This window comes from Phaethon aethereus (assembly GCF_964289735.1).
Source record: "Phaethon aethereus genome assembly, chromosome: 12".
NCBI lineage: Eukaryota > Metazoa > Chordata > Aves > Phaethontiformes > Phaethontidae > Phaethon > Phaethon aethereus.
Window position 1 is genome coordinate 595,119 of NC_138588.1, and position 15,742 is coordinate 610,860.

Below are 15,742 nucleotides of genomic sequence, written 5' to 3' on the forward strand. Positions count from 1 at the left end.
GAAAACCCACGCAGATCTCACCCGAGCTCAAATTTTCTCTTCTCCCTCCTTCAGGATAATGCATGATGAAGTGAGCGAGACCGAAAATATTCGAAAAAATCTGGCGATAGAGAGGATGATTATTGAAGGGTGTGAAATTCTGCTGGACACCAGCCAGACTTTCGTAAGACAAGGTACTGTGTTCGTGTCGACGTCCCTCCCCTCCACGATGAATGCGAAGCCCCGCAGCCCCCGCCCCCCGGCAGCGCGCCCCTCCTCAGCGCGGTCTGGTGAGCTGAGACGTTAAAACATACAGCCCATTTCTGAATGTTCTCAGCTCCAAAGTGCCTCGCTGTCAGGCGGTCTCGGCACCGCATCATGGAGCGGGATGCGCATTTCAGCCGTTACTAATGTCCTACCACCAGCGAAGTAGCGGGACACATCGTGACCTCCTGGGCACGTTCGGTCCCGGAGGAGCACCCACGTGCTGGGGGCGCGAGGGTGGGCTGGGGGCCGTGGCCAGCGCCCGCCCGGTCTCTGGGGCCCCGATAACCCGCACAGCCAGTGGCTCACGGGGCCAGTCCCGGTCCCCACCCTGGCGCCTGGGGACACGCACACCATGGCCACGCTCCGGCCGTGCAGCGATGCCCAGCTCCCGGGGGCCGCGCCCTGCCAAGCCGCCCCCGGGGCCGACGCCAGGGACGGGTCTCTGCACTCCGCAGGGTCCCTCATCCAAGTGCCGATGTCGGAGAAAGGGAAGATCACGCGGGGGCGGCTGGGCTCCCTCTCGCTGAAGAAGGAGGGCGAGCGGCAGTGCTTCCTCTTCTCCAAGCACCTCATCATCTGCACCAGGGGCTCCGGAGGCAAGCTGCACCTAACCAAGGTGCGAGGGCGGGGGGCTCGGCGCCCTGGCAAAGGGTCTGGCGGCTGCTGGGCTTGGAGCCGGTGCCGGCGTGTGGGCTCCTGCACAGGGAGGGCACAGAGGCTGGGCTGCCCTGGGGACACCGGGGGTCCAGGGACCCCCTTCCCCTCCCCTGGGGGTGCTGGGCTGGGAGCAGGCGGGCGGGCAGCTTTATTTTGCGTGGCCCAGATGCCTTGTCGGTGATGTGCGGAGCTCTGAGTCATGGGCAAAGACGAGAAATTGCAAGTTCTCCATAAAAGAAGTTACCCTGATTCGCAGCAGAAACCTTGACAATCTATTCAGTGAGAAAGTTAAATTATAGCCTGGGTTTGCACGTAACGCTCACAGACTTCTCCAGTCCGCTCCCAAGACTCACTTTTGTTGGTGGAAGTTTTGCAGTTAATTGAGCGAGAATCTTACAGAAATTGCTCATTACTGGCGTTAAATTATCAGTTTGAAAAATTACAGGCCATGGCAAAGAGTTGGTAATTACAGCAGCAGACTTTTGGAAAATTTAATTTAAAGCTCATGCTAAATAATTTATAAACAAATTAGTTGATCGGTTATACAAGGAAAACCGCGCTACCCCAGCAGTCAGTAACTGCTTTTTTCCCAGTGAAAGCAGACGCTGCGCTGGCCGCGGGCTGCGCGCGCGCCCATCGCAGCGTCGCCCCGTCCCCGGGGCGGTGGGCTGCGACACGGGGCGAGGAGCTGGGGCCAGGGCCCGGGGCAGCCCCCCAGCCACCCGGGGAGATCCTGCCGCTGAGCCCCGGCTCCCGCCCCTGCAGAACGGTGTGATCTCCCTCATCGACTGCACGCTGGTGGAGGAGCAGGAGAGCACCGACGAGGACGGTAGGTGCCCCCACCCCACCCGTGGCCTCGTGCCGGGCAGAGTCCCCTCGCGGCACGCCCAGGGCCCTGCTCAGCCCCCACCCGTGGGCATGGGGCGGGGCGTGGCTTATGTGTGTCCCGGCGGGTGCTGAGCAGACAGGGGCATCTCAAAAAACCAAGTCGCAGCTACTCCGGGAGCCTCTGCGCTGAGGTTGCCGGCACCACCCGCACGGCACGCTGTCTCCTGTTGCGCACCGCAGGCGGTTTCGGGTTTTGCAGTGTAGCCCCCCCATTGCGGGAGTCAAAGCCTGCGTCCGGCGGCACGGTGAGGTGCGGGGGTGTGGGTCCTGCTGGAGGCTGCGCTTAACACCAGAGCCTTGGCACGAGGTTGCTGGCAGCCCCAGGCGATGCCTTCCCGGCTGGAGGCAGCTGCTGTGTTCTGTGGCTGGGGACCGACGGCGGCGCGGCCAGCGCTGCCAGCATCCCCGGTCACGGACATGGTGTCCTCCTGGACATTGCTGCCATCCGACCGTGCCGCGTAAAACCAGCTGCAGCAGAGTTGGAGCAAATAAAGGTGCTGAATAGATTCACGGAAGTCATGATGTACTGGCTGGATTTAATTAAGTAAATTATTTGCTGTGAGCCAGACAGCTGCACATTTATGCAAATCTGACCGTCCTGGGGCAGGCAGCGAGCATCAGAGCTCAGTGCCAGCACGGGGAAAAAGGCAAGGGTGCTGGACATCCCCGGCCGTGCTTGCTTAACTGCAGACTTGTGAAAAAGCACAGGTTCCTTTTTCTTGTCCACGACCCGTTTTCAAATGGGTGCTGGGGAGCCGGGTGCTCCCCGGCCCGCGGCGCCAGGGCCCAGCGGCGAGGCCGTTCTGTGCTCCTGGTGTGCAGACTTTATTTTGCAAACGTGGAGCCTTTGCCCATCCAACCTGTCCTGTCCTTACTGCAGACAAGCTGCAAAATGCACAAAGCTCCTTCAGACTTTGATAAAACCTATGCTGGGCGGAGGGGGTGGGGACATCTTTTCACAATCACTGTGTGTGGGTTTTCTATTCCAAAGCAAAAACATCGGGGCAAGACATTGACCATCTTGACTTCAAAATTGTGGTGGAGCCAAAAGATTCCTCATCTTTTACGGTTATCCTCGTGGCCTCGTCCAGGCAGGAGAAGGCTGCGTGGACCAGCGACATCAGCCAGGTAGGATGGACCGGGCAGGGCGGAGGTGTCGGGGCGCAGAGCCCTGGCTGGTGAGCCGGCGGTGCCGGGACCGCTGCTGCTCCGCTGCTCGCCGGGTCTCCCTCCGAGGGCATCTGCAGCGCAGGCTGGGAGGGGAGTTTAATTACGGCGGTAAAGGATGAGAGCGGGTCTCTGTGTCTGCCAGCCTCGGCCAGGGCCGTCGCGGGAGAGCTGGGGAGCAGCTCTGGGCCCAGAACAGGGGTGCGGGACCGTGGTCACGAAGCTCCTATTTTCGGGCAGAAGCTCTCGCCCTTCCCAGCTGTGCGCTCCCAGCCCTGGTTTCCCATCAGCACGGCAGATGCACTTAGCAAGGATGTGTCTTGTCTGGATGAGACCAAGCTCAGACTCTCTGATGGCGCATCCAAGCCGGGCGGGCAATGGGGCCGCCCTCGCCGCTGCCGTCTCCCACCTCCCACCTGTGTCTCTTCTAGTGCGTGGACAACATCCGCTGCAACGGCCTCATGATGAACGCCTTCGAGGAGAACTCCAAGGTCACTGTCCCCCAGATGATCAAGTGAGTGCTGCCGCGGCCGGGCACCGCAGGGAGCACCGGGCTCTGCCTGGCGCACGGCACAGCTCCCACAGCAGTCGAACGCTGCCGCTGCACCGGCAGCCCGGTGGCTTTCCCATGTGCTCAGGCACTCGGGCGTGCTGTTCCCAGCACGGTGATTAGGAGCGCTAATTAGCTGGGAGAGGATGTTTTTGGGGGACTGCGCCTGGGGAGGTGGGAAGGCCGAAGGGGAGAGCTCAGAGAAAAATTAATAATAGTAAAGAGTGGGGGGGCGAAACCCCCGGAGGAGAGGGGCGCAGGGGGCCGTCGTCCCTGGGGGTGCTGGGGCGCAAGGGCTGCCCTGGCCCGAGGACGGACGTGCGGCACGAGGCGGGCTGGGCACAGCCGGTGGGATGGGGCAGCGCCACGGGCGTCCCCGCTGCATCGACCGCCCACGCTACTGCGGGCCCGCTGTCACGCACGGGGAAGGGCCTTGGTTCATGGGTGCCCCCAGGGACACTCTGTCGTTCCACTTTTTCTGCACAAACCTCCGCCCGTTGAGCGCTCTGCAGGGTTCCCACTGCTTTGGGGTGCTGACTTCTTAGCTTTCCCCCAGGAGCGTTCCCGCCCGCATTTACACAAGGGCACCCCATACGAACAAGGCTCCTTCGCTGCCGAGGACCTGTACCGCTTCCCGCGGTCCCCACACATCTCGGGGGGAAGCTGCTCACACAAAGCAGCTCTTGGTCTCGTTCCAGGCTGGAACCACAGATATCTTGTTTCTCTGCAGGTCTGATGCCAGCTTGTATTGTGATGATGTTGACATTAGGTTCAGTAAAACGATGAATTCCTGCAAGGTCCTGCAGATCCGCTATGCAAGTGTGGAACGGCTCCTGGAGAGGCTGACGGACCTGCGGTTCCTGAGCATTGACTTTCTGAACACGTTCCTGCATTCGTACCGCGTCTTCACCACTGCCCTGGTCGTCCTTGACAAGCTCATCACGATCTACAAGAAGCCGATCAGTGCCATCCCCGCACGGTGAGGCGGTGCATGGCATCGCGGTGTTGCCCGTGCCGGTGACCTCTCCTGCCCCTAAAGGACCGGCACGGTTTATGGGGGCTGCAGCATCGCTCCTTTGTCCCCTCTTCTCTCTCGAGTCAGTCCTCTTGTCCCCAGACCTGCCTGGCCCCGGTGCCACCCCAGGGGTGTTTCACCCGGTCCCCATGAGTTGTGATACCCCCGAACTGGGGAAGCAGATACAGCCGAGCTCTGCGGGTGCCCCTGCTTCTGGGAGGGCTGAGCGGTGGGAGTGGGATGGCAGGGCCTCGCGCCGGCTGTGCCGTGCCTGGGGGCTGGAGAGCATGGCGTGCCCCGGAGACCCAGCGCTGCTGGGGCTGCCGGCGGGGATCTCCGCGGCCTCTCAGCCAGAGTAGGTGTGAGTTCAGCCTTTCCCTGTCTCTCTGGCAAGGTCCCTGGAGCTCCTGTTTGCGAACAGCCAGAACAACAAGCTGCTGTACGGCGAGCCCCCCAAGTCCCCCAGAGCCAACCGCAAGTTCTCCTCGCCTCCCCCCCTCTCCATCACCAAGTCTTCGTCCCCCAGCCGGCGGAGGAAGCTCTCCCTCAACATCCCCATCATCACAGGAGGGAAGGCGCTGGACCTGGCTGCGCTGAGCTGCTCCTCCAACGGCTATGCAAGCATGTACTCCTCCGTGGCTCCCTTCAGTAAGACCACCCTGGACATAAACAAACTGTACGTGTCCAGTAACTATCCCAATAAAATCCCTGACGAAGGAGAAGCAGCCTCAGAAAAGCAAGAGGAGTCGCTGCCGAGCAAGCAAAGTAAGTCGCTGTGGGTTTGCGGGCGGGTGGGCTCCAACCTGGGCAGCCAGCAGAGAGGGGGCCGGTTTTGGTGGGCACTCGGGGGGGGGGGGTGCAGCGACACATGCAGGGGATCGGGCACATTGTGCCCGGGGGCTCTGCGGGGCTGGGGCAGGCGGCCGGGCTGTGTGCTGGGGACGGGGGGGCACACGAGCAGGCACACAGCAGCCCCCCGTGTGCCGGGGAGACCGGTGGCAGTGGTGGCGATGGTGCTTCTGGCAGTGTGGTGATTTGTGCGGCGTAGCCTCCATGAGGCTCAGCAGCGGGGTGTGGGGAAAGAGAGCCGGAGCTGGGTGAGTAAAGCACCGCAGTGGCCTGTGTGCCATTGCCCCCTTGAGCATCCCTCTACCCCCCTGCGCCGGCATCCCCGAGCACGGCTTTGGGCACAGCACAGCAGCAGAGGACGAGGCTCCCCCCTGCCGCAGCCCAGCTGGAGCTGTTCGGCAGTGGATACCCTGGGACCCTCTGACTTCAGCGGTCACCGCGGCGTTTGCGGCTGCAGGCTGAGCTGCGCGCCCCACCCGCAGCACAGGGACCAGCCCGGTGCTCACGCTGCCATGTCTGCGGCGGGATCGCACTCGGCACGCCGAGCTGGGACCCCCCGGCTGCGGGCAGCTGCCTCGGGGCCGGACCCCTCTGCAAGTAAGGCTGTGTGCACGACGCCGGCACTGCTGGCAGTTGCCCTGTCGTTAACGAAAATGGGAACGGGCTGCAGCCTCCCTCTTTGCACCTCGACGTTATCCTCTCCCTCGCTGCGGGTTGTGCGAGCTCCTGGTGCCCAAGCAGGCGCTCCGAGGGCGGCAAAGCCGGTCTGCGGGGCAGCCGTAGGCGAGGGCAGAGGACAGCCCAGCCAGGGGCTGGGGCACGGCGGGACAGGCTGCCTCAGCTCCTCCCGCGGCCCTTCGCTGGGTGATTTCCCAACACCTGCGCCCTGGGAGGGCGGTACCGCATCCCACCCCCTCGCTGCACACGGGGTGCATGGGCTGGAGCTCGCCCGCAGTCCGGCTCGCCGTTGCCAGCCCCGGGCAGGGCCTCCAAGCCGGCAGTACGTGCAGCAAGCACGGCACGGAGAGCTCCTGCCTCCCGTGGGTTGTGTGCTACCTGAAAGCTGAGGAAGTTGTAATAACAAAACAAAAAAACCACCCCAAAGTTATTGCGGGACTCTGTACCTTTCCTGTACTTGGTTGCTGTGTGCCCAGCTGGAGTGATTCAGACTTTAGGAAAATCTGGAAGAACTGAACTGCGGCTGCAACGTGCCCGTGGCCAGCGGTGATGGTAACTGGGCTCCCTGTTCCTCCCAGGCTCAGAGGTGTCTGTCAGGGAAGAGTCGGACACGGATCCCAACCAGAGCGATGAAGCAGAAGCTGATACTTCCCCAACAAAATCTCCGACAACTCCTAAGTCCATCAAGTGCAAAAATTCATCAGGTAACAAGTGAGCCAAGGCCTGTCCCGCTCGGGTGTCGCTCAGGGCTGTGTGCTGCCCTTGAACCTGGCCATGCAGAGCTGCTGAAGGTGCAGGCGTAAAATGGAAGCAGACGTGAGAAGGAGCAGGACTTTACCCTTTATTTTCCTGCAAGGGGATGGGGAAATGCCAAACTCTCCGGCCTGTATCGCAGAGCTGGTCTGCGTGTTTTACTGGGTCCTCTCACCCCTTTCCTCCCCTCCCGGGGCTGATCTGGCATGTTAGGAGCGAGTTACGCTGCTCAAGATGTGAGCCTGGGCTGACGTCCAAGCGTCGGCTTATCTGCTCGAGTCTCCCCTGTAGCTGCCGTGCCACTGCCGGTAGCAGCCCGGTTCCTGCTAGAGCTGTGCTGGATAAATCTGTACGGCGTGGTGGCATCCACAGCTGCCCACCTCCTTGGCCCCAGCCCCGGCAGGGTGGGAGCCATCTCTCCGTGGGGAGCCGCCCCACGTTAGCCGTCTGCACCCACCAGCTCCACGAACCCGGTTCCCGGCACGCCCCGACCCGGGGGTGCTGCCCGTGTGCCGGGGCGGGGCTGGCGATGGGGGCCATGGCTGCGGGAGGGGACCTGGCTGGGGCTGCGGTGGCAGCCAGAGTGGTGTTGGCTTTCTTCTCGCCCCAGATTTCTCGTTGTTTTCTTACAACAACGGCATGGTCATGACGTCCTGCCGGGAGCTCGACAGCACCCGCAGCGCCCTGTCTGCTGCCTCTGCCTTCGCCATTGCCACGGCGGGAGCCAACGAGGGGACCCCCACCAAGGAGAAGTACCGCAGGATGTCCCTCGCCAGCGCAGGTACCCTGCCCCGCGCTGCTGAGAGAGCGGGGACGCGTTTCCAGGGTGCCCATTTCCACTCTGCTTGGCTGGTTGCCCTCCAGGATCACCCTGGCTGGGAGGCAGCCCCCGCCGGGGGTGCCCAGAGCACCCGCAGCCCAGCGCCCGCCCGCTCCTGGCTGTGGTCCCTGGGTCCCTGGGCACGGGGGCTGCCCGAGGAATGTGTGGGTTGCAGGCAGCCGAACTCTTTGCGGCCGCGGCTGAGCACCCTGCTGCCTTCTAACACGGAGCCTCCCTGGCCTCGCGTCCGAGAGGCAGCTCCGGGATGCCTGGGGAGATGGGGCTGCTCCTTCTAGCGGTCCTGAAAATACCTGTAAGCGATTCCTGATGGGGCTGTGGCCGTGCTAAGGGGTCACTGGCAGTTTCAGGCTTTCCGACAGACCAGCGGAATGGAGACAAAGAGTTCGTGATCCGGAGAGCGGCCACCAACCGGGTCCTCAACGTGCTGCGGCACTGGGTCTCCAAGCACTCGCAGGTGGGTGGCGGGGGGCCGGGCGGGGGTCGGCACCACGGGGCCCTCCCTCCCCGCCAGCATGAATTCGGCTGCATGCCGGGTGGCTCAGCCAGGCTCCAGCTGGAAAGACAATTTGGCTCTTCTTTTTTTAATTAAGCAAATGAGTGGACCTGGGGAGGAGATGAAAACGGTGAAGCAGGCGTTGGGAGCCCCTGGCACGGGGGCAGGCCGTGCAGTGTTTGCATATTCGGTGTGCTGAGGCGGGGGGCCGGGAGCCGCCGTCATCCCCCAGCTGGGCTGGGTGGAAGCGGAGGAGCTGGGTTTGGTTCCTGGTGGGGGGTTTCAGGCTGGCATCCAGGTTAGGAAACCGTGTGGCTTTCCGTGATGTCCCTTTCCCTCTGCCCCTGGCTGCTGGGGGCACTGGGAGCGGTGCCATACTGGTTGTCGCTGGGAAGCCCCTGAGCCTCTCCCGGGCTGGGTGATGCCAACGTAACAGTACGGAATGAGGCCGGTGCCGTCCTGGCTGGTTCCCATTTGCCGGGCGCCGTGGGGCTGTCGGTCTTGGCCGGGTTTGAACGGGCAGGGAGCGGAGCTGCTGGGATTGACGTTACTCGCGTTGTAGCGCGTTAACACTGTGACCCTGCCGGCTTTGGCAGGACTTTGAAACCAATGAGGAGCTGAAGTTCAGAGTGATCGGCTTTCTGGAGGAGGTTATTCACGATCCCGAGCTCCTGACCCAGGAGAGGAAAGCAGCCGCCAACATCATAAGGTGAAGGGCCGTGGGTGGGAGGTTGCTTTTGCTGGACGCTGTGCCAGGCTCTCGGTGGCTGCTTCCCGGGATGAACGCGGGCGTGAGTCTCTCGGGAGGTGCTGAGGAGGAGGATGGGCTGTGCTGGGTGCATCCGTCGCCCTGGCGCATCGGGACCTGATCAGGGGCCATGGGCGAGGTGTGACCCCCGCCCCAGTGCCTGCACATGCGCAGGCACGGCCGAGGCGCAGCACTGAGCTCCTTCAGCACGTGGCCTTCCCGGCCTCAGGCGGCGGGACGGCCCCGTGGCTCCCCATGGCCAGGGGCTGCGGGCTCCTCCGGTGAGCGGCGCAGCTCTGGCCGCCCGGGTGCGCGTCCACGCCGTGCTGGGGCCGAGGCAGCCGCGTCGTGCTGCAGGAGTGACGTGTGCGGGGCCAGCTGTGGCCTCGGGGCCAGCTGTGGCCTCGGGTAAGGACTTCTTCCCTCTTTAAAACGGGAAATGGGACTTAGAAGCGTTCTTATGCACGCCGAGCGCTTAATTTGTGAAAGACCACAAAGCTGTGCTGCAGCCCCGCGGGAGGCCTGCGGGTCCGATGCTTTCCCAGCTAGAGTAACGCTGCCTTTTCATGCCATAGGACCTTGACGCAGGAGGATCCAGGAGACAATCAGATAACCCTGGAGGAGGTCGTACAGATGGTAAATACCCTTTCCCTTCGTCACTCCGCCTGGTAGCTCGGTGTGGTGGTATGGGAACCGCTAAAGATCCCGACGCTGCGGCGCACCCGGCTCGCTGGAGCGCGGTTCTCCAAGCCCGCTGTCCGGGCGTATGGCTACAGAGCAGGGAAGGGTTTTCTGGGGATGGGGCCAGCTGTGAGCACAGCTGGATCTGTTACGGGCAGAGGCAACGCTAATCCAGCCCACCGTCTCTTTACTCCTCCTGCATGGAGACGTGCCTGCCTGCTGCTGCCAGTGCCTGCCCGAGGGGTGCGGAAAATGCCGTGGGTTTCCACCGTGTGCTCCGTGTCCCCAAACCTGCGCCAGCGCTGCCGCGCGCTGGTTCCAAGTGACGGGTGCCGTCCCAGCTGGCGTCCGCGCCGCTCCCCTGGGAGCGGGGCCCTGGGAAGGTGCAGCGGGTTTAGAACTGTCAGGGCGGCTGCAGCGCATTTGCTGCCTTCCTGCGTTTAGAAAACCCAAACTCTGCTCCCAGAAGAACCCAAGAGCCACTTTAAATTGGCCTGGTGCTGCTGAAACAACAGCGGCTCTGTCCCCCGGGCCTGCCGGCTTCCGGAGTGGCTGAGGCCCCTGGGGGGCTTTAAGCTTTTGTCTGCAGCCGCGGGTGCTGGAAACTCCCTCTGAAGAAGAGACAAATGAAGCCAGAGGGTTTCCGTCTGCCTCTCAATCTGAGCAGCCGAGCAGCGGCGACCTGCAGTCAGAGGCATGGTGGGGACACGAGGGAGCCCTGGGTTTTGGGGTGCACATTGGAGTGATGGGGGTTGTGGGTTTCCCGGCCCCCTCCTCGTGAGCTGGGGGTGTGCGTCGTGCTGTGTGCTGAGCCCTCGGCCGGGGTGTCCTCCAGGGTGCTCGGAGCCCACCGGTGCCACTTGCCCACCCAGTGTTTGCCGTCAGCACCACCCCGTGATCTGGCAGGGTGTGCCCCCACAGCCCGCACCCACCCGCAGTGCGCACCCACGCCCCGCAGCCTCCTGGGCCCTGGAGCCGCCGCAGAGGAAGCCCAGCTGGTGTGTGCTCCCTGGGAGCCGCTTTCGTGGCCGGGAGCGGTTCCCGGGGCCGGCTCGCCCGTGGGTGCCGGGAGCCCCTCCGCTTTCCCGAAACCCCTGCTTTGCAGAGGGTGCTGGAAGGAGGCGATGCCTCTTCTCGGGGCGAAGCGGCAGCCGGAGCAGGGGGCTCGGCTGCACGTCCTGCCCCCCCCAGCCACCCCGCGGCATGGTCCCCTGGCACCACTGTCCCCGCGTGCCGCTGGCTCTGGCCCGGGGACGCTGCAGCGCGGCGGTAGCTTGTGCTCCAGCGCCACGTCCCTGATCAGGGGACAGGGCCGTGCCGTTCGCTGGCTGCCTGCAGCCCGTGCCGGGGAGGGCAGCGAGGAGGGGATGTGGGGCAGGGGCGGCCTCCCCCCGCGCTCCCCCGGGGCCGGGCTGCCCGTGGGAGTAACTGGCTGGGCTGGAGGCAGCGCAGAGCACCCACCCCCACCCTGCCTCTGCCACCCCGCGCACTCTGCGCTTTGCACCTCGGCCCTCGCAGCTCCGTCCCCAGAGCCGCCTGCGGTTCCCGATCGCGCTGCTCCGTCCCGCGCGATGCCAGCCTGGCCCCTCTTTCCCCAGCACCCTCCATGCTGGGAGCTGCTACAGTCCCTTCTCCTGGCACCCAGGCAGGAGCGCTCGTCTCCAGGAGGAGGGATGCCGTGGCAGGTTTTTAGATGGTTTCCTGCTGGGAGAATCCCGAGTCCGGGCTGTGCTTGTGCCGAAGCGCAGCGAAGTCCGTGCACGCTCCGTGCAGGCCTGGGGCCGGAGGCTCTCGCGGTCAGCTCTGGTGGCCCCAAGCACAGGGTGCCCCGACAGCCCCCGCGCCTGCAAGCGCCGCTCAGCCAGAGCCGGGGGACGGGGCGCGTCCCCCTTCGCCTGCTTTTCTGGACACCCCTTGGAAGAGCCGCCCCGGCGGCAGCGGCGTCCCGGAGCCCGGGTACCTGGGCACGAGGCCACAGCTCGGCAGTGCCGCTGCGGCTAGGATCCCCCGGTGCTTTATTAATTAAACAGATGTAGAGCAAAAAGGCAGCGGCTGCAGACGTCGGCGTGCGGAGATCCATTCCGTAGCTGACACCTAATTACTTAAGTAGAGAAGATGAGTTATTTTGTGTCTGTGCATCTGCATGGATGATAACACAAAACCGCTGGGTTCGCAGGGCTGTGCGAAGCCGGCACTTCTCAGCGCCGGTGGGATGTGGGACGCGGCGCTCGGGACTGTAGGACCAGCGCGGCACCGCGCACGCGGGCTCTGACGGGGAAGGGCCTTTGGCCTGGGAGGCCCCAGCCCCGCTGGGGGCCGGGGACGCGGCGCAGCTCCCCTCTGCCGCGTGAGCTCGCTCGGGCTGCCGGCAGGAGCAGAGCTGTTGCACTCGGCGGATTCCTTGGTATTGGAGACGACTCCAGCTTTGATTTCACGTGCATGAAACGTGAAACGCCTTGCCGTGCTCTTGGCCAGCGAGCCCTCGTCGCTGCCTTTGTCGCGCAGGCTGAGGGAGTCAAAGCAGAACCTTTTGAAAACCACTCGGCCCTGGAAATAGCAGAACAACTGACGCTGCTGGATCACCTGGTCTTCAAGAAGATCCCGTACGAGTGAGTGAGCCCCGCCAGCGAGGACGGGCTGTTCTCATCGCCCCGCACCCTGCGGCCGCTTGCACCCCGCCCAGGCCAGACCCTTCCCCGCTGCCGCCTGCTCTGCAAGCAGCCCAGGCTGGGCTCGAGCCCAGCTCTGAGGCCTGGCCCTGTGGCTTATGGCTGGTGTCCCCGGCGTGACCGGCTGCGGGAGGGCCTCCCACGTCCACCGCACATTCAAGCCCACCCCTGCGGTCCCTTTCCCGGGGGCGGGAGGGGCAGGGGCCCCGGCACCTCTGTACGGTGCGAGTGCAGTGGAGCTTGCAGGGCTTGGGTGTCCCAGAAAAACGGGAAAGAAATGTTGACCTGAACGCTGTCGTTTGCAGAGAGTTCTTTGGGCAAGGCTGGATGAAGCTGGAGAAGAACGAAAGGACTCCTTACATCATGAAGAACACAAAACACTTTAACGACGTAAGTGCAGCCACGGCGGGGGCCGGGGGCCGGGGGCCGGGCAGAGGCGCGGCAGTGCGGCCAGCCTGCCCCCGGCCTCAGCCAGGGACTGGGGCGTACGAGCTTTGTCTGCGCCCGCCCCTGCTCCGCGGGCGGCAGTGCCTTGGGGACCGTTGCGGGTGGGGCATCTCCCGGTGCAGTTGCTCCTGCTCAGGCTGCTGCAGCGCAGGGAAATATTTTTTAAAAATGCTGTGAGGTGGAGGGCGCGTAGCCGTTGTCCAAAGTCCTCCTAACACACGGGCTGGGACTGGCGTCTCCCCAAAGGTCAGTAACTTGATAGCGTCGGAGATCCTCCGGAACGAAGAGATCAACGCGCGGGTGAGCGCCATCGAGAAGTGGGTGGCGGTGGCGGACATCTGCAGGTGCCTGCACAACTACAACGCGGTGCTGGAGATCACCTCCTCCCTCAACCGCAGTGCCATCTTCCGCCTGAAGAAAACCTGGCTGAAGGTCTCCAAGCAGGTGGGGCGCGGGGCTGACCCTCTTCTGGGAGGCAGGGGCGGGTCTGCTGGGCTGAGCGTGGCGGCGTCGGGGTGACGTAAGACACCTGCACCGAAAACCAGTTAGAAAGTGGAGTAGGGTTTTTATCAGCCTCTCCCGGGAGGGAGGTGGCGTGCAGGCAGCCCAGACCCTGCGCTGCCGTTGGGTTTATTCGTCCTGCGGGTCAGATGTGCAGCTGAAGAAACCTTTGCTAAAGAGTCGTTGTTGCTGTATGCACACACGCGGACACGTCTTTAAACTTGTTTCCTGGGCCTCAGACCCGTTACGGATGAGCAAAATTAATTCATGTGTTGAGTTACTTGGTACAAAAATAGCTCCTACCTGCGTGGTGCAGAGCCTGAGGGAGTCCAGGGGCTGCCGAGCCAGAACCGCTGCGTGGGCTCCCCCAAATCTGAAACACTGTCTTTTTTCCTGCAAAGTGATAAACCTGTAAATTAAAACAGGCACCGGTGAAGGTGGGAGGCAGGGGAAGGAAACAAGTGCATAGCCTGGCTTTATTATGTGTTGCAGGAACTTTGCTTTCCAGTGCTTTCTCAGCTCCTCTGGATGCCCCCAGGAGCCCGGCCAGGGCAGAATTTATAGCTGCGAAAGCGTCGAGCAGCCGGACGGGGAGCGACGTGCCTCGGCGGCTGCTGCGGGCCGGGCGGGATGGGAGCGACCCTGCAGCTCCGCAGGCGTCGCCCCCCGGCCGCAGGGGGGGTTCTTCCAGGGCCTTCTCCCGGTGACGCTTTGGGTCTCTTGCAGACGAAGGCTCTGATCGATAAGCTGCAAAAGCTGGTGTCATCGGAGGGCAGGTTCAAGAACCTGAGGGAGGCGTTGAAAAAGTGAGTGCGCGACTGCGGCTGTGAGTGAACCTGCGGCTGCTGCTGCGAGGGGGCTGCTGACGGCCGGGCCAGGGCCCCCGCCGTGCTGGGGGACCTGCGTCCCACCCCAGCTACCGCCCTGCGCGCCGGGGCTTGGCTCCCAACATCATCTCGGAGCCCACGCTAATGTGCGTCTTGTTCAGCAGGCACAGGGGCTCGTACAGCGATCCCGAGCGACACGCTGCTCCTTTGAGCGGTGGTGCGGGGAGGTGTCAATAAAAGGGGCTGCAAAGGGGGAAATCGTTGCCAGGCACCCGGAGGCTTCCCCCCAGCCCTACAGACTCTTGGCTTAAACCCCAAGCGTACCATGTTTAGCTACTGTTTCCCACCAGCCCGTGCGCGTCACTCGGCGCAGGCCTCCCCGGCGGCACACCGGGGCGGCTCCCAAGGGAGAGCCCTGCAGAGCGGAGAGCTGGCGGTGCCGCAGAGCAGCCAGCCCCGCAGCCAGCGCCCGGGTTCCCCAAACCGTCGTTACTCGGCGTTCGCTTGGTCCCGCGGCCGGGGAGCCCGGTGTTGTGGGTGTGTGGGGAGCAGGGTGCTGAGCTGCCCCGGAGCCGGTGCGTCCCCGCGGGCTTGTGCCTCGCCGTGCGCGGCAGACACCCGCGGGCTGTGTCCCCTCAGCAGCGCACGGCGATCCTCCTCGCGCAACGGGGCTGGCTGCGGGGTGAAGGTGGGGGACGAGCCCAGCGCCTGCTCTGCCCTCGGCTCTGGCAGGGCGCTGCGGGGCCGAGGCCAGCGGGCGAAGCTTCGACAGCTCTTTCCAGCCCTCTGCCGAAGCTGCCCCCGGCTCACCTCCTGCAGCCCGCAGCTTCGTGCGGGGCACGGCCGGAGCTCGTGCTTGTCCTGCCCTGCCTGCGGGGACCGTGGCTGCAGGGCATGGCCCAGGGGAGAGGCTTCCTTCCAGGGTTTCTGTATGTTGGAGAGAATCCTTCAAATTCTGCTAACTGTGGAGTCTGACCCTCCTCCCCGCTCCAAAGCCCCAGAGTAAGGCAGTTTTCTTTCTTACTTGTTTCTGGTTTGTTCCTGAAGTTGTGATCCTCCATGCGTCCCCTACCTGGGAATGTACCTGACTGACCTGGCGTTCATCGAGGAGGGGACCCCGAATTACACCGAGGACGGCCTGGTGAACTTCTCCAAAATGAGGATGGTGAGTCCCCCAGCCGCGCTGCGGTGGGCATGCGCGGGCCGGGTTGGAGCGATGCGGCTCGGTGTGGTGACACTGGCCTGGTCTGCACCCAGCCGGTGCAGTCCCTGCAGCCGGCCGTCGTCCGCATGGCACCAGGCAGCCGCGCCCCCCGCGTGCACATGCAGCCGCGCCGGGCTGTGCCCGCGCGAGGGCTGTGTCTGGCAGAAACAGAAAGGCCCTTTGCATCGTGCTGTGGTTGAAAGTGCGGGCAGAGCGCACTCCGCTGGTTTCCGTTGCCCTCCCAGGTGCTGGATGAGGTGCCGGCGGTGATGACTGTGCTGTAAACAGCTTCTGTGTTTTATCTCCGGACAGATTTCACACATCATAAGAGAGATCCGCCAGTTCCAGCAAACCTCCTACAAGATTGAGCACCAGGCTAAGGTACGGCTTTGTCCCGAGAGCCACGCGCTCCCTCTCCTCTCTTCTCCCACTCCAACTGCAGCAACTCAGCAGACTTCAGTTTCTGGTAGCTCCTTCAGTGAAGATACGATGTTCCTGTAAGAGATTTAACACAGAAAACAGAATCAG

General features: G+C 63.6%; 1 protein-coding gene across 1 annotated transcript in view; it reads left to right on the forward strand.

The window, feature by feature from the left end:
- The window catches only part of RASGRF1 (Ras protein specific guanine nucleotide releasing factor 1), a gene marked incomplete at both ends in the record, with an annotated part of 41,045 nt that overhangs the window by 22,699 nt on the left and 2,604 nt on the right, over positions 1 to 15,742 (forward strand). The window contains 18 exons of the mRNA XM_082005171.1: positions 55 to 173; positions 702 to 862; positions 1,669 to 1,732; positions 2,783 to 2,919; positions 3,390 to 3,472; positions 4,239 to 4,487; positions 4,918 to 5,288; positions 6,629 to 6,754; positions 7,414 to 7,584; positions 7,992 to 8,098; positions 8,734 to 8,846; positions 9,461 to 9,521; positions 12,072 to 12,175; positions 12,541 to 12,625; positions 12,929 to 13,126; positions 13,910 to 13,989; positions 15,058 to 15,175; positions 15,527 to 15,595. Of these exons, the coding sequence (XP_081861297.1) occupies positions 55 to 173; positions 702 to 862; positions 1,669 to 1,732; positions 2,783 to 2,919; positions 3,390 to 3,472; positions 4,239 to 4,487; positions 4,918 to 5,288; positions 6,629 to 6,754; positions 7,414 to 7,584; positions 7,992 to 8,098; positions 8,734 to 8,846; positions 9,461 to 9,521; positions 12,072 to 12,175; positions 12,541 to 12,625; positions 12,929 to 13,126; positions 13,910 to 13,989; positions 15,058 to 15,175; positions 15,527 to 15,595 (2,416 nt within the window). The remainder of the gene's footprint in view (positions 1 to 54; positions 174 to 701; positions 863 to 1,668; positions 1,733 to 2,782; positions 2,920 to 3,389; positions 3,473 to 4,238; positions 4,488 to 4,917; positions 5,289 to 6,628; positions 6,755 to 7,413; positions 7,585 to 7,991; positions 8,099 to 8,733; positions 8,847 to 9,460; positions 9,522 to 12,071; positions 12,176 to 12,540; positions 12,626 to 12,928; positions 13,127 to 13,909; positions 13,990 to 15,057; positions 15,176 to 15,526; positions 15,596 to 15,742) is intronic.